The sequence below is a fragment of the Euprymna scolopes genome, chromosome 3, assembly GCF_053919585.1.
Source record: "Euprymna scolopes isolate OS-2025 chromosome 3, ASM5391958v1, whole genome shotgun sequence".
Classification (NCBI taxonomy): Eukaryota; Metazoa; Mollusca; class Cephalopoda; order Sepiida; family Sepiolidae; genus Euprymna; species Euprymna scolopes.
The window spans coordinates 139,995,997-140,023,082 of NC_136484.1; the positions used below are offsets into that span (position 1 = coordinate 139,995,997).

The following is a 27,086-nucleotide window of genomic DNA, read 5'->3' on the forward strand; positions in this document are numbered from 1 at the left end:
AACAACAATAATAATAATAATAATAAGGTAATCGTGAAGAAAGAGAGAGCCTGTTTCCTCCGTTTGACTATAGGTGGCGTTAATGTCTGTCCACCCAGTTACGGAAGCACAAAATGTATATAATGGCACCGTTGAAATAAAAATAAATGTTTAATTTTAAACATGTTTTTTTTGTTTGTTTGTTTTTTGCACACATATTTAAGTTTGTTTTTGTTTTGTTTTTTCAAACATATTTACGTTTGTTTTTTTTTGTTGTTGTTTTTGCAAACATATTTAAGTGTTATTTTTCCAAACATTTACGTTTTGTTGCTAGTTTATTTTCAAACATTTACGTTTTTTTTTGTTTTTAGGTTTTTTTTGTTGTTTTTTGCAGGCATAAACTAAATATTTTTGAAATATTTTTCTTTTAGAAAAGTTTGCTTATGCACTTATTGAACCGCGCTATTTTTTAAAATTTTTTTTATAGTAGTTTCAAGTAATATTCAGGTTTTACAATATCCCTTTTCAAATATATATATAAATACTCGCGGAAAAAGTAAAATAAGTCCAGAAAAATTAAGAAAAAAGAGGGGGGGGTCCATATAAAAAAAAGATAAATAGAAAAAACGTTGACTTTTTTTATTATAAGAACGTAAAAAATACTCGCGGAAAAACGGTTGTACCCATAAATATGTTTAAAAGAAAAATATAGCAAAAACATTTAATTTATGCTTGCAAAAAAAAAAAAAAAAAAAAATTTAAATTAAAACAAAAATAACGTAAATGTTTGAAAATAAACCAGCAACAAAACGTAAATGTTTGGAAAAATAAAACTTAAATATGTTTGCGAAAACAAAACAAAATAAAACTTAAATATGTTTGCAAAAAAAACAAAACAAAAAAAAACATGTTTAAAATTAAAATATAATAAAAACATTTATTTTTATTTCAACGGTGCCATTATATACATTTTGTGCTTCCGTAACTGGGTGGACAGACATTAACGCCACCTATAGGCAAACGCAGGAAACAGGCTCTCTCTTTCTTCATGATTACCTAATAATAATAATAATAAGATTAATAATAATAATAATAATAATAACAACAACAACAACAACAACAACAACAACAATAATAATAATAATAATAATAATAATAATAATAATAATAATAATAATAATAATCACCGAAAACACTCTAGCAGTAAAAGCAATCCTACAAAATCTTTGAAAAAAGAATTGGAGAAACTGGAATCAGAAGGATGGTTGAGAAAATACAATGGATAGCAATAATGAAAACGGCTGAAATATTGAGGAAAAACCATTGAATACGAAGACAAATACATATGAGCTACAAACGCCAACCAGCCATACAAAAACTGCAACCGAAGTAAAGCAAAGATAGAGGAACACCGCATGGAACCAATGAAACTTAAACCGTATTATCGTAAGTTTACCCCCACCCCGCCTAAACCTGTAGTGTCGTCATCAACTGGCACTACACGAAATAGTCGAGAAAAGTCGAGGAGGATGGATAAAAGGGAAAGCACTAACCAGGTCTCAACATTAGAGAGGTTTATTGCCACATCAATTCCAGCGATGGCCAACAGTTATTGACAGTGAGAAGTAAATAGTAAGCGGCAGTTGCGATGATACAAATTCATTTACAAAGCTTATCGAAAAGAGGTGGAGAGTATTGGAAATCTGGGGAAATTGTTGTCACTCAAATTCCAAGGAACACCACCGGTTGTTTTTAGTAAGTAATCTCTGATAATGACCCGTGTGAAAACTAATAATAATATCAGTCGGCCCATTTAGCATCATGGCAAGAGTGTTCGGTAATGAGCCGGGAGATCGGAGTTCAATGATCGACTTATCAAAGACCTAAAAATGGGACTTGATGCCTCCTTGCTCAGCATTATAAGGTCTCGGCAAGTAATACAATCTTGGGCATCTCGTGGCGCCATCGCCTAGACCTCAATATAGCAAGATGCAAAGGGAGCCTTCAGGTCGCTCTCGGCTATAGTTTGCTACTTAATATTATTATTATTATTATTATTATTATTATTGTTATTATTATTATAAATAATAATAATAATAATAATAATAATAATAATAATAATAATAATAATAATACATGTAATTTTGTAGAAAAAATATGCAAACAACCAAATGTTGGTGCCCATTTCACCAATAACAATCAAAATTCATTTTTCATTAGACAAAGTTAGACTCGATGAGAAGCGTTCTATGCCCGCCCCCTAACAACACCAATAACTTTTATTTGATCTGCGCTCACAAAATAAAGCAAAACATTCACATTTCTCATTCATATGCAAAAACGTATTGAAATAAACTACGTCATATTTTGCATTAGAGTGCTTTCCATTAACTGTCGTTTAAGATCACCTACCCTAAACAAACCTGTCTAAACTCAAAAGAAAACGTGACTAACATATAAGAACGTGATAAACAAGTGATTGTAAATCATATAATCTTTGCAAAAGTAGCTGAAAATTTTGACAATCCGAATAACATGAAACAGACCTAAAGTAAAACGATTAAACACCAAATAATACCTCGGACAAAAGACTGGTTGACGTGTATTATTATCTTAAGTGCTTAATGTTTTCAATGTTTTTAAACATTAAAACAACTTTTAGACATCAAAGAAAAGCTATGATTTAAAGGTGGCTTTTTGTTAAACATACTTAATAGTCTTTATACCATTTAGATTATTTTTAACCATTTCATATCTATTTAAAATACATTTCTATTTGAGAATAGTACATTATGATCCACATAAGAGAAAGTATCTACTTTTTAATACTCAATACAAATTTAATTAGTAACGTGTATTTTGTATAATATGAATTTGTGTGGTTTGTGATATGGTTTTTCTTAGTACTGGTATCAATTTAAATAATATTGTTCATATGTTTTCTTAAAAGGATACTTAACATGATCTACATATTTAATATCATTTTAACAGTGGATACTCATTCAATAAGCTATATATTATATAATTATTTTTAATTACATTAAACGATATATGAGAAAAAATAATATAATATAAATTTCATGAATTTTTTTTTTTTTTTAGTTCAACACGATCTGTCTAAGAAAGCTATAGCACATTTAAGAGAAAAATAGTCAAGATTTAATGTTTAAGATGTGTTCAATAAACAGTGGTTCTTCGTTTGTTAAACTGATTAATATGTTAATGAATTACAAAGACTTGATAGTTATCTGATAAACAGTGTTATTTTAAAGTATATATTTTTTTAACTTTCACAATTTTTGAGATGAGCCTTGGTTATTCGTATTATTTGGATTCATTGGACTACTGTTCTCTTGTGTGATTTTAACAACGTTTCGGTCGATGTAACTTCCAATCTTCTGCAGGTGTACCTTGTCGAACTCAGGAATATTTCTGTCGAACTCGAGATTTGGATGAATTTCAAACGGAATTTTTCCAAGTACTCTAACTGCTAGTCCTAACCAAGGACCCATAGTGCAGTGGTTAGAGTACTTAGAAACATCAATTGTAAAATTTATATTCTCCTAAAAGTTTAATTCTCAGTGTGGGCGACTGAAAAATTCAATTGCGAATTTCTTAAGACCTCTATCCAGTTATGGCTGACGGAACAAGAGCATGCTACCCTGTGAAGTAAATAAAGGGTTTCGTTTAAAATTCTGTCCAAATTCCCGAATTCGACAGAAACACTCCTGAGTTCGACAAGATACACCTGAAGAAAGTCAGATGTTACATCAACCGAAACGTAGTCCGATGAATCCAAATAATACTTTTTTAATATTTGAATTATATTGATTATTATATTGATTATTCGGACTACTGTTCTCGTTTTAAGTTTTATTTCCACAACGTTTCGGCCGATGTAATCTCCGATTATCTTAAAGTGTATGTTGTCGGACTCGGAAACCGTTCTATCGGACTCGAGAATCTACACGAAATTTCGAACAGAACCCTTAATTTAATCCACGGAAGTAGTATTCTCTCGTTTCGTCAGCCATGACCGAGTAGAAATCAAAAGTTATTCGCAATAGTATTCTTACTATCGCCTGAACTAGAGATTTAACATTTAACACCCAGAAAAGTTTCGTCTTTTACAGTTAAGATCTTAATTTAAATAAATTGGATTTATCGCGTTTTATATTAGAACTTTAAATTTATATTATATGCATAACGTTCATATTCGTCTGTCTGATAAAGTGGAAGATATAGTTTATGTTCGTGTGAATTCCTTTCATTAGTTTTGATTTCTTACTTTCTATTTTCCACCTTTATTAGCACATCGGCATAGATTCCAGTGACTTTATAGTATGACTTCTGTCAAGTCATAAACTTTCTCCTTTGTTTAAGGAAGCAATACAAATATTAAAGTAAAACAATGTAAATGAAGCAAATATATACTCACTCGTTTATCATTTATACTAAGTAAATCCGACTGTTCTGAACGACCGGCCAAATAGGCAGCCAGATTAGCTGTGTAGCTAGCGATTATAAAAATAGCTAATCCAGCCCAGAAATTTTGCAGCACCTTCCCAGGCCAACTTTTGGGTGATTTGGTGCGCACAATGTGTCCGAAAAGCACTGAATAGACCATCGTCAGTGCAGAACCGAGCGTGTAGTTCCTTTCCCTCTTCCTCCCCTTTGGGTTGAGCCCAAATGGACTATTCCACTCAAACAGCGACGTCGCCACTGCGGTGACCGTCGCACTGATGACGATTCCCAACCAGACTTCCACGGAGAAAGGCTTCAGAAAGGCGTCCATGGAAGTCTCGCGTTCCTTCTTCATGGTAATCATAGAAAACCCCGTATAGAAGTAGACCTCCGTGTAAGTGATATACTTCATGCGTTCCACGGTGATGCTGAGCGGACCAGCCACTATGTCCGCCAGATCATCCTCCAGATATTGCAGGGTATCATTCCAGATCTCCGAGTCGAACGTCGTCTGGTTCGCGTCGCCGCCGCCGCTGTCGTCGCCGCCGCCGCTAGGGGGCTCTTTAAGAAAGAAGAGAATAAAGTCGAACTCCATGTCGGTTGCGAGTTTCACTAGGATATCTATCGTGACGCCCGTGCAGCACGAGACGTCGTATTTCTTGGTGTTGTAGCGGTTGGTGAGCAGGTAATCTTCGAATGCGCTGGACAGGTCACTGTCGTTGCCACTCTGTAGCTGAACGCAGGGGGCGTACGAGTAGCACTCGCCGCTCTCCGTGAAGGCCTCCTTTTCCATGATAAATGGTGGCGAAATCTTGGTGATGACGCGGTACAACTTCCGCGTCCGGTGCGTCGAGTTGTGTCGCTTACCCGGAAGTTCCACCATGGTGCTTAAGTTAACGTACAAGTTGTCCAGCGACCCTACCTCCTTCCAGATCTTCGTGCCGTCGAAATCGGTCACTAGATTCAAAACTTGAAAGGAGTAATTCGTTCTTGGGGGTGTAAAACCATATCCGATGGGCAGGTCCATCTCGAGGGGTGATTCAAGGCTAAGTTTTAGATCTCTGTTGTAAAAAAAAGAGAAAGAAAAAAGAAGAGAATTGTTAATTAATCTAATTATATAAAAGCATCTTTATTGTTTTTTGAAATTGAAAAAAAAAACATTTAAAAAAATAAAACAATGCATATGCCCAAATCGGTACGTTATCGAGTAAAATTTACCTATTTTCATTTTACTTTAATAAGTTCGCAAAATTCAAGAGGCACTTTACTGAGGATTAAGTTGAGTTAGTGAAGAAATAAAGAACATTAGTGTTTTTTTCTCTCCAAATGGCTAGTAAACTATGTTATATCTTTTTTTCTCTCTCTTGCTTTTACCGAATTCCAGAATAAGAAGTCATCTGATCTGGTAGGGTATCCGGCTGAGTGCTGTTACTTGAAGTAACATCCTAAGAAGAAGGTGCACAATTCTGTATATAAGCCAATGTATAGCCGCGTCGAGGGGATTTTATTTTGGCTTAGAATTCTATGTTTATTTGTAGAGTGAATCATTTTAATGTTAGGTTGTCCAGACAAACTTTTGTACAGAGAGACCAAATACACTAGAGAATAGCGTCTCAAATTTAAAATTGTAATTTAAAATTGTAATCGTTATGTGCTAAATATATATCTAGGAATATCATGTCAGTAATGTACGCCGTTTTATTTAGATACGGGCATATTTACACATTGGAAACGTTACCTAATTATTAACAAAACTAGAAATTCCACGGTTGATTTCTTCATCCATCTGTATAATTTACTGTTACTGATATATTTTTTTCTTCAAATAATAGCCGTATATATATATTTAAACAATTTGTTTCTGTATAAAAATTATTTTAATTACGTGATAAATATTCTTTAAATAAGTAAAACAAATATGCTACGTTGTATTTAATTCTATCTTTAAAAACCATGAGATGAACATCAAATGGTATGACTACGTAACCAACACAAGCGCCCTTGAAACCTTCAAAAAGCAAGCAAGAACAGTATTAAGGCCACAATCATAAAGCACAGCCAGTCTCCGTTGGTTGAGGCATAACCTTATAATGGATGAAAATAGGCATCCTCAACAAATACTGTACTCAGAGTTAACGTAGGAAAAAGACCCACTGGTTGCCCTGTACAAAGCTAAAAATGCCAAGTCAAAACCACCCTGAAATACACTGGATTTGGCATTCACATCTGGGAAACAACAGCCCAGGATCGGCACCTGATCCATCACATCCGGTACTAAACAATGTGAAACAGAAAGAAGAAAACTAGGGGAGATTAAGATGCAGGCAAGAAAAAAAAATACCAGAACAGACCCGCCCTCATACACCTTTGCTTTCCTTCTCAGCCAGATTCTACACTCAGATTTGTCTTAGAAGTCGTATGCGAGCCAAACATTAAAAGAAGAGTAAATTGAAATTACCAGATACGATAAATCAGCCGATTACCACGATTTATTTATTTAAAGTTATAACAATTAAATAATGTTTATAAGTAATTAACGCGTTGATAACAATTAACATATTGTACAAATTTTGTAGTTTAGTCTTAACTAACAGCTTTGGAACCACATTTGTAAAAAAAAAAAACAACATGAAAACTTAATGTTTACTTGTGAAAATGGAAAATATGAGTATCTTTACTTTCTGAAAATAGCAGAGTTTCTGAAATATTCTCCATGTTCCAACATGGGAATGTTGGCACCATAAATACTTACTCGTCACATAAAAAAAGTTTGGTTGGGATCTTGTTGGCTTTTACGAGATCTCAATCTTCGTTGGGTCATTTTATGCTGAAACAGATCGGTGCAAACGATTCAGCCGATTTCAAATTTAATTTGTGAAAAGAAAACCTGTGTTTTCGAAAATCTTTATCCATAACCATATCGAAATTTGCTCTCTATAACTTGATTCTGTCAACGAACGTATAAATGCTTCGTTTGTGAAATTTGTTGGGGTTTGATATGGAATATGAATCTAGCACATGTTCAGTTTCCTCTCCTGATGTTAACCTAAAGCTGTCTAGATTGTTTTGTAAATTTCAAAATATGCAAAAATCAAAGGCAGCTAAGGCAGAAGAATATGCAGGATAGGGTGATGTTTCCAATTAAATTCTCCTTGGCGAGATTTGGTCAATATTGGTCTGTGAGAATGAGTATTATCATGATAGAATATGACTTCCTTTCTATTGACTAAAGAAAGTCGTTTTTGGATCAACATGGGTGAGAATATTATAGAAAAATCTAAATGATGCCTTGATAATCTGAAATAAAAAAACTTATAATTTTGTCATGGTAAAATCTTTAAATAATAACAACGCGCATAAAATAAATTACACTGGTTCTACAAACCGGTAAAACTTTTGCACCAAATCAATAAATTGTATACGATTTGTTTGTTGATTAACTTATTTGATGTGCGTTTATTTTATAAGCAAATAGTCTGTAAACAATAGGTTCTATTTAATTCATACGCAGTGCCTTGACAGGTACTAACATCTCAGCTTAGGTTGTATTATTTCTTGAATTTGTATCAGGCAGAAGTGTTGAATAAAGGTTGTGTCCATACCCATCAGCATTCTCAAATCGGGGCTTCATCAACTAATTACAAATTATGCACAACTGGTTACAGTTATCTATATATATAAAAGGCAAAATGTGTGTGACCATTTCATGTATGTCTTCAAAAGGCTTTTCTCGCACACGGTTCCGATGTCGTTACGATCGCTTACAACTGTTTATATGGGTCATAAATAATAATATGTACGATTTGGGAAAGTGCGTCGCATCTAGATTTATTTACGTCGACTTTTACAAAATTATTGCTATTTTGGCTTCTCGCATGCTGATGAGGCCTTTTCGTATAAAAAGCGAAACTAATTGAAAGTTAACAACGAACAACGTTCTCGGCATTGCGCCGGGAAAATCAGCTTTGATCAATGTTGTACATCAGACAATTGTTATTCAATCTGGACAATTGGGAGCTGGTTCCCCCCAACATCTGTTGGGGGAAAAAACAAAAACAGTGACTTCTATTTGACCTTCTTAATTAGGTACAATGGAAGCAGCAGAGTTAACTTTTATTGCGCACGCCTGTTTTTATAGTTCAGTAAATAAATTCAAACCTGGATATGTTTTATGTATGTCGCGGTAGCCTAATGGGTAACGTCGCCCGGTTTTTTTTTCACACATTAATTTCCAACTCAAGGGTACGGGTTCGATTCTCATACTCACCTACCAAAACATTTTTTTATTTAATCCCCCCCCCCGGAGTTTTGATTTACCTCAAGACACCCGGGCATCGCCGGGTACCCCCGCTAGTATATATATATAAAAGCAAAAATGTATGTATGTATGTGTGTATGTTTGTGTGTCTGCTAAAAACTTTCGACAGACACAACAAAAATTCACAAACTCGGTATCATATTGAAGCTCCATCCTTCGGCCGAAAAATATCGAAAAATTGGCCAAAAGCGTTAACTTTTTCACCCTGAAATCGACAATTTTCGACGGGGGGGGTCAACAAAAACGGTCCTCTCGTGACGACGACCGGTTCTACGCATGCGTCAGATAACGTCATGACCTGATTTAGTTTAAATAGTTGAAGAACTGGCTAAATTTCATGTACGTTGCGTTAGCGCAGTTGCTTAGCGCGTTGGGTCATTATCTAAGCGTTTTGGGTTCGAATCGTGGTGTGAGATGTCTTTTTTTTGGGGGATTTTTTGTTTGGAATTTAAATATTGAACCAGTGTTATTTACGCCATTTTTAACGTAACGTTCGTTTTTCTGTTTTATTTATTTATTTATTTTTTTTTTACTTTTCTTATTCTTAGGTTTTCATTAACACCCCTGACCGACCACACACACCCAAAAACACCCGGGTACCCACCAATTTTTTAAATTTTAATATCGAAACAGGCTTATTTAAGCCATTTTTCACGTGTCTTCTTTTTTTAATTTTAACGTTCGTTTTTCTGTTTTCTTTTTTGTTTTTTCGATTTTTACATTTAACATCGTTCGTTTGCCTTACGTTAGGTTTTTGTGTTTTTCTTTTCGATGCTTTGAGTACCTCCCCCCCACCGCTTAAGTTTTAACGTTCGTTTTTATGTTTTCTTTTTTTACTTCGCTTATAACAAACAAACCTGGTCATTGACCTCATTAAAAACAACTGCTGGATAGCTATTGCTTACGTCGTCGTCATCGTAACGCTCGCACAAAATCTTACCTCTACGACTTCCGTGCGGGCACCTGTCGATTTTTTCTTACTTAAATAAATTCAAACATCTTTCAGTAACTCATTCTGGCTGGCCGAACGGTTCATGTTTTTTTCACATATTATTTTCAAACTTTGCCTCAGGGCTTCGGGTTCGATCCTACCGATTTACCAAAACTTTTTGACGCCCCCCCCCGGTTTCTTTTTTATTTAAGAGTACACACACCTCGAAACACCCGGGCAATATATAAAGGCAAAAATGTGTGTGTTTGTGTGTGTGTGTTTGCATTTTTCGCCGGGCTTCTCGGTTGGCTCACTCCTTAAAACTATCTAAATCATATTTACGACTTAAGAACGGGGGTCGCGGCTATCTTTAATTTGCCCGACTTTTACGTGCTATTTTCATCCTCGTTACGCTTTTCAGTATAAAAAAGCGAATGAAGGGGTGGGGGAAACAGAAACTGGCTTGCAGCGATAAACTAGGTCAAACATCACGCGACTTAACTTTCTCGAACCTGTCAATTTCACTTTATGAATGTTAACTCTCCCCTTGTGGCCGAGATGGTTAGGTCTCAGGGATTTTTTTCCATTTCGTTTCCACCTTCGCGTCAAGGCTTAAAGCCTACCTTTCTACTAAAACTTTTTTCTTTTACACCTCCAAACACCAACGTTTTTTTTTAAACAAGGTTGTTTTGATATAAGCCCCCCAACACACACCTCCAAACATTCGGGCAACGCCAGGTACACCCCGCTAGTCACTATATAAAGTTAAGTATGTGAGTATTTTTTATATATTCTTATGTATAGGATTTACTCCAAAACTAATTAACCGATCACCATGAATTTGGAAACGCAGCTGCATGGGCTAGATTTAGTTTAAATTAGTTTAACGCAAAAAAAATTTAGTTTAAATTAATTTAATGCAAAAAAGATTTACTGTAAATTAGTTTATGTCAAAAATGGGTTGGTATCGTTTCCTGGAAATTTAGATACATCCGATGCTTGTGTAATATTAAACAATATGCATAAGACATCAATAGATATTCACCAACTTTCAATTTCCTTGGAAGATTTTGAAAGGTACCTAACTGGAATAATATGGCCACACCATCCCATTTGAAAATATAAAAATTTCAGCTTTGCATGCAATTTTGTCTATAGTCATTAAACATAAGCTTTTTAAACCTTTCATTTTGAAGATTTTCCAGACTCCAAATGATGTATGCAAGAAATTTTCATCAACATTGGAATATGGATCTTAGACATAAGATTTAGAAGCGTTATATCTTGATTAAAATCTTCATAAATGACACAAAACCGGTATAAAGCTGTTCTGTACTAGAAATTAGTGATGGAACGATTACCAATATTTATGCGATTTCGATACAATTACCGATTCTGTTCTAAATTTCCGATTCCGATACAATTACTAATTCCGGTTCTGATTCTAAAGCCACTTATTCAATAAAAAATGTAATTATGTTTTTGGGGGTGGGTGATGGTGGTGGAACGGAGAGTTTTCATCTACTTTTTAATCCGACAACCAGTGGTTTTCCTTTATTTGCCGTATCCAAAATTTCTATAAACCTGTGACATTTTTGTCCATGCTATTTTACCTGATCAGTTTTGCATTTTTACATAAATTCATCATTATAATCTATAAATTTTAATTTTACTGTCAGTTCAAAATCAATAAATAGCTATCATTTGATCATCAGAACCAGCAATAGAAAATATAGCTTTTAAACAAACATCACAATATACAAATAAAATAATCGTTTTTGGAATCGGAAATTAGGCTAACACTTTCTGATTCCGATACGATACAAAACTCCAAAGGTTTCGATTTTTCCTTAATCGTCCCAATACTACGATAAATTAATTTTGGCCGTTATTGAGCGGCTATTCTTCTAGTTTAATTATGAGTTTTTTTTTAGTTTTATACTAGTCAAGAATTTGTCTTCGACAAATAAGCAGAGAGAAAAAGAGAGAGATAAATAGAGAGAGAGAGAGAGAGAGAGAGAGAGAGAGAAAGAGAGAATAAAAAAGAGAATATGCTCGAGAGAGATAGAGCAACAATCGGTTGAACAGAGAGAGGGAGAGAATGAGAGAGAGAGAGAGAGAGAGAGACGTCCATTGTAATTATTTCTGTTGAGCTGTAGTACAGTTCTGTAAAGTCTTATGAGATTCACCCCTCGAACTTAACCTTCTTCCTTAGAAGGAGTTATTTTATTGCTTACCACCGGAAGTGACCATATCGGGGAATGCCAACGAGGCTACCCAGACATTGCTTTAGGTTAGAGTGTGCTAATCTTTGAACTTAATATCGAATCATGTGTCTAATCTCCTTGAAATGTAAATAAGCTTTAAAATGACATCTATTTTAAAATCTTAAAAAAAAGTAAAAAGTATACATTTGGGTTTATTTTCGGCAGCCTCGTAACCCTCGCTTTCCATTGTTTTGTTTTTTAGTCCTCACAACATATCAGTTCATTTAAACAGATTTTTTTTTAAATTCATGATTCTGTCAACATTTATTTCTGTCACATAAAATCAATAATGATCACGTGGATTTTGTCAACATTCATAATGGAACTAATACTGTGGAACGGATTAGACTCGAAAATGTTACGTCGAATCATCCATTCGTAGTAGAATCCACTTCACAATCGCCAATTTTCAATCGTATTTAATATTCTCCCAATTATTTTCTGTGTTTTTTTGGTATTTTTTTAGATTGATAAAAAGTAATATTTTCAAATTTCTTTTCTAACTTACCTTCGACTTATATAATATTAGATAACTAAGTTTACGGATAGTGGAGAAACACGCATTGGATTGCGATAAAAATGATTCCAGGCACAATGTTTAGTACCATTTTATCTGGACTCAGAACAGGTGATTTATTTTTAATCGGCTGAAACGATCAAATCGGAGAATATTCAAACAATTCTTTTTAGATTAGAGAGCGCTAATCTTAGTTCACTGGCTTTTCAACTTAAAACGTGACTTTATGTTTAACCCCTTTGAAAAGTAAATACACATATTTATATGTACATGAACATAAGTTAACCTGCATATAAAAACTTAAGTGAACACACCGGAATAATGCAGTATACATGTATTCAACACTATTAAGAATATTTCTTACTTCAAGAAATATCAGATTACTCAAAAATATCGTCTAAATAATATTATTTGATAAGAGTAATTATCTAAAACAACATTAGATACGTAAAATCCTTTCTTTATTCAACGTATCCGTAAAGATGGCGTAACTTTGAGGTTTATCTTCAGAATCAGAATCGGAATTAGTAATTGTATTGGAATCGAGAATTGAGAACAGAATCGGTAATTGTACCGGAATCGAATAAATATTGGTAATCGTTCCACCACTAATTTCTAGGACAGAGCAATTTTGTACCGGTTTTATGTCCTTTACGAAGATTTTAATCAATATATAATGCTACTAAACCTTATGACTAAGATCCGTATTCCAATTGTAATTAAAATTTGGAGTCTATAATGTTTATAGACAAAATTTCATGCGAAGCTGAAATGTTTATATTTTCAAATGGGATGTTGTGGCCATATTATTCCACTTAGTCACCTTTTAAAATCTTCCGAGAAAATTTAAAGTTGGTGAATATCTATTAATGTCTTATGCATATAGTTCAAAATTACACAAGAATCGGAGGTATCTAAGTTTTCAGGAAAGGATACCAACTCATTTTTCAAAGAGAAGTAATTATTTTATATTTTGTCTAGTAATGGAATAGCACATTTTCTGTAGATGATTGATGGTTTCGTCTTCTGAGTCTTAAGATTAAAATAGAAGAAATAAGAATTGGGAATCTTACCATTAGAGGATAAAGAAAACTTTGTTTTGTTTAACTTTGAAGTTTGATCTCCCTATTATTAGCATCCATATGGAATAAAGTATATTTGTCGATGATTAATGACTACGTCTCCAAAAACGACTTTATGTTAAAATAGAACCCCCCCCAAAAAAAACAGTTAGATATGGTAGCATCACAAGCTTTTAAGAGTATTCTTCATAAATAGTATTTATTTCACATTTGCATTCTTTGTTTTCGTTTTATACTTATGAACAAGGCATCATCGCCAATCGTTCACCTCTAGTGAGATAACAATCCATCACGTGTTTTCTCTTCTTCCTTACTTATCTGAAACCAGTTTTTCTAAGTAACACAATCATATATTCGCTGCCATTAAAAGTGATCTTATCTATAAAGAGGGCTATACATACTCGAGGAAAATATCAGCATGTCGTATGGGAAATAAGCGTGAAAAATTGTTTACTAGCACATTTCACCCAGACAGAAGACCATTGTTGATATGTCATAATATTGTCATTAAAAAAAAAAGCATTCGAAAATCTGGTTAAGCCATCTCTAGCAGAAATGTACCATACTTTGGAGCAATTGCGCCAAGTCCGGGTATAATTGCGCCAACTAGCTAAAAGTGCTCTGTTGGCAACCATGCATATAAAGAGCACTGCTTTTTTTAGTTGGTGTAATTACCCCCGGATTTGGCGCAGTTACCCCAAAGTACGGTACTTATACAATAACAGCAATAAGAACTAGCAGAACACGTGTTCTGATATTGTTCGGGGGAAATTCAGGACAACGGAATCGCAATTTCAGAAGTAAATTATCAGGAAATGAAGAAACGACTCTGTTCAACCACAGATCTAAGAGTCTATTCACCTTATAAAGCGGTCTGTGAATAAAAGTATGTGTTTTCTCAAAATGACAGCAATCATTGAATTAGTAAACAATAAGATGGAATTAATGAAACGTCCGTTTGAAAAGCAATATTCAAATTTGTTCAATTACGACGTTCATTGCATTTATATATAACTAATATATTAGAAATATTATGCTGTGAATACTAATTTGACATTTAAACTTCACTATTAGTATGATAGATGGCCTTACTTATTAGTACATACAGGCGATATTATTATTATTATTATTATTATTATTATTATTATAAATAATAATGAAACAACATAATAACAGAAATAATAATAAAAAATAATAATAATAAAAAGAGAATAATCTATATAAATAAAACAGTAGACGTATGTGTGTGTAAATATCTAACAGGTAAAGTCTTAAACTACTGATTACATAGTACTAAAATTCTCAGGAAATAATTTTCATGCACCAATCGTGGTTTATAACGAATAATATCTTTGTTTACATGCATGAATATCGCATACAGATATCGGCAAATTTATATGTAAAATGTTCATTAAGCATTAGCTGACATTTTGTTGTTTTTTGTGCGCATGCGCGTACATTTGTTTTTTTTTCTCAGGCTGGGACGCTCGGTCTTTTTAATTTCAATTCTAAATGATGACACCAACTAATTTTTTAAAATATGTTTGTATTAAAAAAAACAAACAAAGAAACAAAAATATAACGAACTCATACGTACATTTTACTCGCGGTTTGAAATTTGTAAATATGAAAACAAATCTATATATCATTTTTACGATCTCATATTTACTTAATTTCATACATTATTTTAAGAAGGAGTAGGGGGAGAATGGCACCTGGAATATGGACAGTGCTGAAATAATAACGTTATTATTTAGAAAGGCATTGCTACTATGGAGAGAGGGAAGGTATTATTTAAACTATTCTGCACCTAATAATTTATTAAATAAGAAACTGACATGTATTATCTCTATTCTTGTTTAGTATTAGTTAACATTAAGTATCTGTTTCTCAATCCAATTTCTTGATCTGTCTATTGTAAAGCAAGTGTTGCCTAATCACTAACTGCACTTTGAAATATTTATTTTTTGAGTAGCATGAATTTTAAATAAGGTGTTTATACAGTGTAGTACGCATATTTAAACAAGACAAACAATTTATAATGAAATCATGTATTTCGAAAAACTGCTGAGTCATTTTCCGGAAGTGATGTCATGTGTTGATAATGAGGGGGGGGCAAGCACGATTGTGTCGCTTTAAAAAGTATTCTGGAGGCTGCCAGGGATTAGCAAGCCTTCTTTTTTTTAGGTGAGGTTAGGGTGTGGTGAATTAATGCATGTTCATTCTCCCAAGCATTACTACCACTTTTTCTGTTTATGGAGAGGGGCCAGTAGGTGTATTTCGCTTAAATGCTGCGTCAGAACAGATACTACACTTTGATCATAGCCAAAAGGCCAAGTAAGCGTAATATAGTTTTCTACCAGGCATTACCCCCTTCTAAAAATACAAAATAACCGACACAGCATATATTTTAAGAGGTGGGGAAGGGAATATGGAGTAAGTCCTGGTAATGGCTGAAGCAGTTTATGATCTCAAAAATACTTCATTTCATATATATTTTAAAAAGAAGTGGGGATACGGAGTCATGCCCGGAAACAACTGAAGCAGTTTACGATCTCAAAATTACTTTATCTAATATAAAAAAACTGAAACATTGTACGATTTAGACATTACACCATTTCATGTGTGTTTTTAAAACAGTGGGGTGGGGGGATATGAAATCAGTCCAGAAAATGACCGAAACCGTTTACGAGCTAAACATTACTATATTTCATTCATATTTTTAACAGTAGGGTGGGGTAATATAGAGTCAGTCTCTGAAATGGCTGCAACATTTTACGTTTTAGACATTAATTTATTTAATGTATATTTTTAATAGTGGGGTAGGAGGTAAGAAGTCAGTGCTGGAAATGGCCGAAACAGTTTACGATTTAAACATTACTTTATTTCATGTATATTTTTAGCATAAAATTATGAAAAACGATTGTCTAAATAAGTAACATATTAAGAATTATGAAAAATGATGAAATGTGAGTTAATTGATTGGTGTGTTTGTAATGAAATAATCAGCCCAGACAATATATCAAAGTTATTATTTTCATAAGGAGGTCGATAATGTGGATTAAAATTCTAAAAAATGATTGTCGAAATTAGTAACATATCCATCAATTATGAGAAATGATCAAATGTGAGTTAATTGATTAGTGTATTTGTAATGAAATAATAAACCCAGACAATATATCAGAGTTATTATTTACGCAAGGGTGCCGCATAATGTGGGTTAAAATTATAAAAAATGATTGTCGAAAGTAGTAACATATCCAAGAATTATTGAAAATGATAAAATGTAGTTAATTGATTAGTGTGTTTGTAATGAAACAATCAACCCAAACATGAAATGTGAGTTAATTGTAATGAAATAATAAAGCCACATAATATATCAAAATTATTATTTTCGTAAGGAGGTCGATAATGTGGGTTAAAATTATAAGAAATGATTGTCGAAATTTGTAACGTATTCAAGAATGAGTTAATTGATTGGTCTGTTTGTAATGAAATAATCGGCCCAGACAATATATAAAATTTATTATTTTATTAAGAGGGTAGGTGATAACGTGGGTTACAAATATCAAAAACGATTGTCGAAATTGTAACATATCCAAGAATTATGAAAAATGATGAAATGTGAATAAATCGATTGGCGTGTTTGTAATGAAATAAACAACTCACATAATATACCAAAGTTATTATTTTCGTAAGCGGAGGGCGTAATGCGGGTTAAAATTATGAAAAATGATTGTCGAAATTAGTAACATATCCAAAAATTATGAAAAATGATGAAATGTGTTGATTGATTGGTGCGTTTGTAATGAATTATCGGCCCAGACTATATATTATTGTTATTATTTTCGTAAAGAAGGGGTACGATAATGTGGATTTAAATTATGAAAAATGGTTGTCGAACTTAGTAACATATCCATGAATTATGAAAAATGATAAAATGCGAGTTAGCGTGTTTGTAATGAAACAATCAACTCAGACGATACAGCAATCTTATCATTTTTCGTAAGAGGGGGCGATAATGTGGGTTAAAATTATAAAAAATTATTGTCGAAATTAGAAACATATCCAAGAATTTTGAAAAATAATGAAATGTGAGTTAATTGATTTGTGTGTTTGCAATGAAATAATAAACCCAGACAATTTATCAGTTTCTGTAGGTGATCAACAATAATTTTCTGAATTTTCAATGTTAACTTCGGGGAATGACGTCACAGTTGTAGTGGTGAGTAGAAAGACACATGATTATGTTGCTTTTTGCGTACTTTGGAGTTCTCTATGAATTAACAAACCTTCACTTTTGGGGTGGGGCTGGAGAGAGTAATATCCATTTTGGGGTCACGATGCAATCTCTTACAATGTCATATTTCAAAAATATGAAATAACTATGGAATCATATTCCGGAAATGACATCGTTTCTCTTACTAATGTATTATTATTATTATTATTATTATTATTATTATTGTTGTTGTTGTTGTTGTTATTGTTATTGTTATTGTAATTATTATTATTATTATTGTTATTGTTATTATTATTATACTACTACTACTACTACTACTACTACTAATAATAATAATAATAATAAAAAGAAGGAAAGAATAGGAAGAGGAAAACTGTCGGTTTTTCGTGTAGAATGGATGAACAACACACACTATGTATTACAGACATAAACTAATGTCTATTGCGCCATTAAGTTAATATTCGTTGGTTTGTCCGATTTTCGATGGAATCGAGCTTTTTATATTCGGATGTTCAATTTGTTTTGTGACCGAAAAAAAAGGAACCGAATGTGAGTATTTGACCTCTAAATCCGTTAGTTATTTTGCTCATATATTCTGTGACTTTTATACTCGTATCCTTCTTTATATTTTTTTAAAATTCACACTTCCACAAGTTTGACACCGGCTTTACACGCTGTCGCCATAACAGAAAAGAGATATTAAATGAGAGTGGCTTCCTCATCCAAAAAATCCGTTTACTTACGATTATACGTCACATGTTTAGATGAGTAAATTAAATACATTTCTTCAAATTGACTTATTCAATTTCATAATAACTTTAACGTAAAATGATCTCGATTGTATTTGTTTGAATATAAACTAAACACAATATTTTCAAATCATAAAACCAATCAAGACACTTTTCTGTCTAAGACCTAGGAGGAATTTCATTTTGTGATGTATGTTTAAAGTAAATGAGATTCTATTAAATATTCTGAAAATGTTTTTAAATTTATGTTATTTTGGCCAAACATCAATCCAAATTAATTAGAGAAGTGATGTAGAAGACAAATGCGAAAATATTTAAATTGAGCCCGCTGCTTTTAACGCAGACCAATGTGAATTCTTCAGGTTACTATCTCTTCCTCTCCTTTATTTTCATGCATTCTCGAGTTGAGAAGACATTCACCAGCCTAAATGGCTGTGACATTCAGAAGCCCTAATAAGGGTAATACTTTGCTCTGTTGTGTCAGTTCTTTTATACACGTGTACAACCTCTCTCTCTCGTATTGCAGACACTAAAAAATGTTATTGTCATGGCTAAATATTAAAGAATTAACTATTCTACACTTTTCAAGTAACAATTTTCACTGTCAAAACTCACTACTCTAAATCCGTCACACTGCTGTCAAACTTTGCTACTCCAAAACTTAACACTCTGCTGTCAAAACTCACTACTCCACATCCGACACTCTTCTATCTAAACTCATTGCTCCAAATCCGGCAGTATTTTGTCAAAACTCGCTACTCCCAAACTCGTAACTCTGCTGTTAAAACTTGGTACCTCAAGATCCAAATCCAAACTGCCCCAGTCTTTGAAAAATCAGCCATTTTATTCAAACCAAAAGCATTTCATTTGCATATCAGATGTCAATATTGCAAATATATAAAGAGGATAGCAGCCATTTCTTTTTGCTGCCAAGGAACACTACAGGCGGCATAAAAAAGGATTTGTACCAATTTTCTTTAAAAGCATTTAATCAAAATTATTATTATTAAATAATCGTTATTAGCGTTACCTTTATCGTTTCGGTCTATTTAGTCTTAAGACGGATTCCTTTTATTAGCTAGAAAGCACAGAAATAACGTTATCATCGGAGACTATAAATATATTTGCAGGAAGTTAAACAAATTGCTATAGATGTAATACAGTTAACAGCCAAGAAATCGAAAACAATGACTTATTTAAATAAATGCTAAATATTTTCATTCATTCAAGCGATGTCCTGCCTGGTACAGACATTGACGATAATGGTTTTCCATTTATCTTTCATCTCTTCCCCCTCAGGGCATTCATGAATTCATTATTGCTCATCATTTTTTATGCTGACCAGGTGTTAGACTGTGAAATTATGTTTCTCGCTGTCGCCCTCTGCTTCTTCTACTGATGATCTTCCCCGTTATTATTTGCTGGTTGTCGGAGAGTAGTTTGATGACGATCAGGTTCCACCTGTCTATCATGGTAATCCTTACCAAACGAAGTGTTCTGATTCAGAACCCTATTCACGCTGTTTTCCGAATAAATATTCTGATCTATTGCCATAGCATTCTTTGTAGTTGTACAGAGTGTAGGTTGCAGTTTCTTTCTGTCCGAGCAGTGCTCAGCACAATGAAACCATGAACAGAATTATTTCTGTTTACTTTCGTATAACATCAGTCACCTGCTTTCCATAACCTAATGTTACCCTGATGGGGGGGTGCTAAGTGGATTCTCGACCATGCTCAACTACAACGGACAAACGGAGGGAAAAAGCCGTCTTACTTTTCTTCTGACAGTAGTGCTGTCTCGCTACTTATATATATATATATATATATATATATACATACATATATATATATATATAATAATCTAACAATACATCACTAGGGTTATGACAACAGCATATTCTTTTCATTGTTTTGACTCTCGGTTATATATCTGACACAGTTAGACACAGTTAATCAACCGAGAACCACATCACTCTACATAAAAGCGTATAAGATATCAACGGATACACACTCGAGTCAAAGCAATGTAAAGAATATGCTGTTGTCCGAGCCTATACATCAGTCACACTCAATAATCTTGAAAGAAATGTTCTGTCTCGTTATGGATCCCCAACAAATAAACGAATAACTCAGTTGCTATAAGAGGATTATCATCATCTACATCATTAGCATCATCTACATCAGTAGCATCATCTACATCCTTATCAGCAGAATCATCATAAGAGAAGAAGAATCAAAGAAAAATTATCATAATCATGATCATTATCATCATAAGTGGCATCATAGGAATCATCATCATTATCGTAAAGAAAAGCAGCAAAATGGATCATCTTCACCAAAAGAACAATGAAAAGAAGAAAAAAGAAGAAGAGACCAGGTTGTCTTCGTCGATAAAAAAATATTTTTTTAATAAGAAGCTGGGAGAATATTAATAAAGAAGAAGAGGAATGAAATTAAGAAGACAAAGAAGAAAATGAAGAATGATCAAGAGGAAAAAACGACGAAGAAAGAGCAGGACGAAGAGAAAAAAGAAGAAACAGGAATAAGAGAGAGAGAGAGAGAGAGAGAGAGAGAGAAGAAGAAGAAGAAGAAGAAGAAGAAGAAGAAGAAGAAGCAACAACAAAAGTTAAAAGATCCGCAATCATTGTTTTGATTAGTGATATTTTACACCAAAGCGGTCAGCATCTGTTTTTCTGAAACGTAGGTATACGATGAAAATTTGTCTCGCTAATTAAAGATAATTGGGGGAAAAGAAGTAAAAGGAAAGACAAATCCAATTATATAAAAATCTGCGCCTGTCCGAGTCTGAGACGAAGTAGAAGAAAGTATATGTTCACAATTTCCTTTTTTTTTTTTTTTTTTTAGTAAAACATGCACGCAAACACACTTACATACACACCCGTGATTAATGAATAGACAAATGCGGAAACAAAATCGGATAAAAACACGCAAGTAAAACGTTTCAGTTTTTATAATGATGCACGGAAAAGTATATAAGATAAACCCAATAATAAAATAATAGATCAATAGAATTATATATATATATATTTTTTTTTTTACACAGTGATCACCACTTATCAAGGCCCGAAAGCCACTCAGGGATAAGGTTTATTGCAAGTACATTACGTTAGTGAGGAGATTTGCTGAAGTGTTTACTTAAGGGGGCAGTTCATTAGGAATTTGTTAACATTGGACTTGAAGACATCCAAGTTGTAGTCCGGAGGGAAGCAGGCAGACGGAACAGAGTTCCACAGGCGTGCAGTTCTAAGAAAGAAGCTTTGTTCATGGAATCCGCGTTTTGATTTAGGCACAGATATAGAGTGGGGGAAAATTTTCACAGTGGATTCAGCTAGACGGGTGTTTTTCGTGAAAGATTGGCGAGGGGGGGACCAGGGATTTGAGTTCAGACGAGCATCTGCCATGGAAATAACGATAAAACAAGGACAGGCTTGCAACGTCTCTTCTGTGGGAGAGAGGTTGCAGGGTAGAGAAAAGGGCATCCCCCACTAAGCCACGAAGTCTATTTTGTACTCTGTCAAGGCAGGATAGGCTGTTTTTAGCAGCTCCTGCCCAGATATGGCAACAGTATTCCATCCTTGGACGTACTTGGCTTTTATATAGATAGAGAATTGCATCAGTAGTGAGATATCTTCTGGAGCTGTAGAAGGATCCCACCATCTTTCCAGCGACCTTGGCAACAGACTTGATGTACGTATTCCATTTCAGATCAGGAGTAAAGGTCAAACCCAGAAGCTTGTCAAAACACGGAGCCTCACCCAGACGAGAGCTATCCATCACAATTGATGCCAGCTGGGGATCAGAGCGTTGATGATGTAAGGATAGGAGTTTGGTTTTGGATGCATTAAAGGTAACCAGCCACATATTCCCCCACTGAACCACGCGCTCGAGATCAGAGGAGAGAGAATCAGAGAGAACTTTGTCATTTACAGCCTTTGATGTGTTGCCGTAGATGGTTGTGTCATCAGCATAGATGTCAACGAATGATTTAAGTATGTGTTTAGGGAGGTCATTGATGTAGATCAGGAAGAGAGTTGGGCCCAGGATTGACCCCTGGTGGACTCCAGCATTGCAGGCCTCCGATTTTTGTCTATCGACCACGACTCTTATGAGCCTATCGGAGAGAAATGATTTAATGATTGAGAAAACATTTCCCGTTATACCGTAGCTGGAAATCTTGTGAATTAGACCCTTATGCCATACCTTGTCAAAGGCCTTTGATATGTCAAGAGCAATTGCCCTAGAAAGAAAGCCTTTGTCAAGAGATTCACTTATCCTGTGGGATATAACCGTCAGCACATCTGCGGTAGATCTTGCAGAGCGGAAACCATATTGTGTGTCACTAAGAATGTTATATATATATATATATATATATATATTGCTGTTGTTGTTGGCGTCTTTCCGTCTAGATAGACGATAGAGAATCGCACCTGAAGGTTATCATGAGTGGTGGCAACTGTGGCTGCGACTAAGCAGACCGATGCGGGGGCGGCAAACTCTGTTGCACTTCCCGCAGGAATACCCTCTGTCATGCTCCGCCGACTGCTGCTGATGCTGTCCTTTTGCTCCTGCCTCTTACTCCTCCCACTGTTTATCTCTTCTCTCCTCGCTACATCGGACACATTTCTGGACGTTGACCCTCCAGGAGTCACGATCTGCTGCATAGGATTCAAGGTCAACAGGGTTGATGTTGCCGGATTTAAAGTCACTTTTGCACAAATCCTTAAATCTGAAGAGTGGTCTACCGGTTGATCTACTGCCGGCTAAGAGCTCGCCGTACAGGATGTCTTTGGGGATTCGGCCATCCTGCATGCGAACGACGTGCCCTAGCCAGCGCAAACGTCTCTACGTAAGGAGGGCAAATATGCTTAGAAGATTTGCTTTGGCAAGAACGTCTTTGTTCGAAACGCTGTCCTGCCATGTAATGCCTAAGATCTTCTTAGATTGCGCAGATGGAAGGCATTTAGTCTGCGCTCTGGATGCTTGTAGCGGTTCCATGTCTCACTGCTGTAGAGTAATATGCTGACGGCACAGGCTTGATATATCCTTGTGTTTATGGTCAGCATGTTGTTACTCCATGCTCTGTTTGTCAGGCGGGCCATAGCTGTTTGTACTTTCCCAATGCGGGTGTTTAGCTCAGCAGTCAGTGAGAGGTTGTTGGAAACTATGCAGCCTAGACAGGTGAAGTCGTTCACCACATCCAATGTGTGATCGCCAATGGATATGCAGGGGACGTTGCTGACATCTTGAACGATGGCATTTGTTTTCTTGAGGCTTATTGTCAGACCAAATTCGTAGCAAGCATGAACTAGACGCTCAATGAGTTGTTAGAGGGCTTCCTCAGAATGGGCCGCTAATGCTGCATCATCTACGAATAGCATTTTCCTGATGAGGGCCATGCAGACTTTAGTTTTGACACGTAGACGGGACAGGTTGAAAAGGCGTCCATCTCCTCTTGTGCGAACATAGACGCCAACTTCAGTTTCATGAAAAGCGTATAGTAGCAGAAGTGAGAAAAATATACCAAAAAGAGTTGGGACAAGAACACAGCCCTGTTTCACACCACTGAGAATGGGAAAAAATTCTGAAAGTGATCCCTTGAATTTAATGGAGCTCTTCATGTCTTAATGAAAAGAGGTTATCATTCTAAGGAGTTTGGGGAAGACATCCTATTTTTTGTAGTAGCACGAAGAGGCCGCTCCTGCTAACCAGGTCAAATGCGTTTGTGAGATTAATAAAAACGAGGTACAGTGGTTTCCTCTGCTGTCGATACTTCTCCTGTAGTTGTCGTAAGGAGAATACCATGTCAACAGTTGACCTTTCTGCTCTAAAACTGCATTGCGCCTCTAGGTAAACTCTCTCTGCAAGTGACTGGAGTCTTTTTAATACGACACAAGCGAAGACCCTTCCGACAAACCTGAACAGAGAGATGCCACGGTAATTATTACAATCACCGCGATAAACTTCATTTCCGTTTGCTCCAGCGACAGAAACAACAGGGGAAACAGCAGTTACGAGTTATAAGTCTTCATCATATTGGCGTAAGCTTTGACGCTATGGGTTGTCTCCGACGGTGAGAGGGATCATCGACATCCCGACTAGTCAGCCATCCCCCGCCTTAAGCCGAGCAACCCCCCCCCGGTCAATTAGATGCTGACTCGCCACCGTGTGTTTGTTTCATTGGGTGACTGGAGCTAGGATAAAATCCGAAAAGCAGATCAGAAACAGTGCACCATCCAAAACCCAAACCAAATCTTTAAAGTTTTCAAAGCCGCCAGCGCTGAGATAGGCAACTTGGAATGTTAGCACCATATGTCCTGGACTCTCAAATGATCTTCAGCAAATTGACGACGCAAGAAAAACAGCTATAATGAACCGCGAGTTAAAGAGGCTCAAAATTGATATTGCAGCCCTGCAGGAGACGAGACTCGCAGACAGTGGCAGCATCAGAGAACAGGATTACACTTTTTTTCTGGCAAGGCAAAGAACCAGAGGAGACACGCCTACACGGTGTTGGACTGGTAGTGAAGAACAGCCTACTGTCCGAAGTTGAACTTCCATCCAAAAGCACTCTCCCTATGCGTCTCTCCAGCAAATCAGGTCCAATCAATATCCTATCTACGCTCCCACTCTCAACTCTAATGCTGAGGTAAAGGACGAGTTCTATGAGGAGCTAAAGAGCACCATAAAGACAATCCCTGCCTCAGGTAAACTATACCTCCTCGGTGATTTCAATGCCCGTATCGAAGTCGACTATGACTCCTGGCCTCGTTGCATCGGTCATTTTTGCGTCAGCAAGATGAACGAAAATGAACAGAGACGCGCAGAGCTGTGTAAATTCAATGACATGCATCACAAACACATTTTTCAAAACAAAGCAATATTACAGAGTGTCTTGGCAGCACCCCTGGTCCCGTCATTGGCACCAACTGGATCTCATCATTACAAGAGAAAATTCGCTGAATTGTGTCCAGAATATTCGCAGCTACCATAGTGCAGACTGCGATACTAACCACACGCTAGTTGCAAACCTAAGAAAATCAACAACACCAAGCAAAAAGGTGTACCTCGCATAAATATAGCCTTCACCTTCTTTCCCAACGCGTGTGCGTGCTTTGCAGACTCACTCCATATATCTATATAATTATAAAACTCAAATGACCTTGTAACGGGTGTTGTAACCCAACATCCGGTCGCGTATGCCTACATAAGCATAAACTCATAACAGCGTAAACAAATAAACACAAATCGCTGGACCGGTTTCGTCTGAACAAACGGACGTCCTTAGAAAAGCGAATATCTTAAATTTATTGAATAAAAAACTTCAAGATATGGTAACCAAACGCTAAACGTGATTACAAATAATACGTATAATCATCGACCTGTTTCATATATACGATATATATTATACTAAATAATCAACGCGACAATAAAACGTACTGTTTTACTGTGTACGTTTTCAGCGTCCCAATTTTATTTCCGCGTTTATATTATCCAAATAAACAATTGGTCATACTTTCTGCATTTTTTTACATCGTTCATTTCTGTATTACGTTTAAGCTATTTTAACGCAATTTTCTTACAAATAAATCTACTTTAACCCGTTGACAACCATAAGAGCATTTTACAACGGCGATTTACCTACCGCCTTCATTTTTTTAACAAATTTATTCTCTATTTTTTAATAGACCTTTCTTAAAAATTTATTCATACACTACCAACAGAAATAAATAAGCCCGAAAATATGCTTTTTTTAAATTTGTGTTACAAATAAATAATCAACGCGACAATAAAACGTATTGTTTTACTGTGTACGTTTTCAGTGTCCCAATTGTTATTTTTTCGCGTTTAAATTAAAAGAGTTATCAAAATTTGAATTTAACTTTAAGTATTATGGTATCTGTTCGGTGCACATTTACCTATAAGTATGGTAAGCTACTTATAATTCAATAGCTGTAAGTTTTTTTTCCAAAATAAACAATTATAAACAGAAAGCCTCTTAGAAATCTATCTATAATCTTTGTTCATTTTAATATACTTTCATAGAAATGTTTCTCTTATGCCACAAAAAACTATTTTCTTTACGTCAGAAGTGTCACGCTCATACATTAATTCCATAGCTAATATAACATACTGACCAACAGGTCATGGGTAGTCTAGTATGTATATACATTTCAGGTTGAAGAAAGTTCTTGTGGTTTTTTACTATAAAATTCAGATGAACATATCTTGGCTTAAAAAAAAATTATTGATCGAAATAAGCACCATTAGAATCAACAAACTTTTGCCAACACAACTTATACCAGTAACGTAAAAATCTTACGTTCTAGTGGCGATGAAGTCGCTGAAAGCGTTTTTGATACCACTTTGGTCTTTGAAGACTTTATCACGCAGAAAGTTGTCGAGATGCTTGAAATAGTGGTAGTCGGTAGGTGAGTGGTCTAGAGAGTATGACGGATTATGCAGTTTCGTAACTCAATTCGTTCAACTTCTGCAAGGTCGGTTTAACAACATGCGGTTTA

At 35.1% G+C, this 27,086-nt stretch overlaps 1 protein-coding gene across 1 annotated transcript in view; it reads right to left on the bottom strand.

Moving 5' to 3' along the window:
- Window positions 1–27,086, bottom strand: part of LOC145259475 (glutamate receptor ionotropic, NMDA 3A-like) — a 344,884-nt gene that overhangs the window by 190,034 nt on the left and 127,764 nt on the right. The window contains exon 3 of the mRNA XM_080117230.1: window positions 4,418–5,504. Coding sequence (XP_079973356.1) covers window positions 4,418–5,504 — 1,087 coding nt within the window. The remainder of the gene's footprint in view (window positions 1–4,417; window positions 5,505–27,086) is intronic.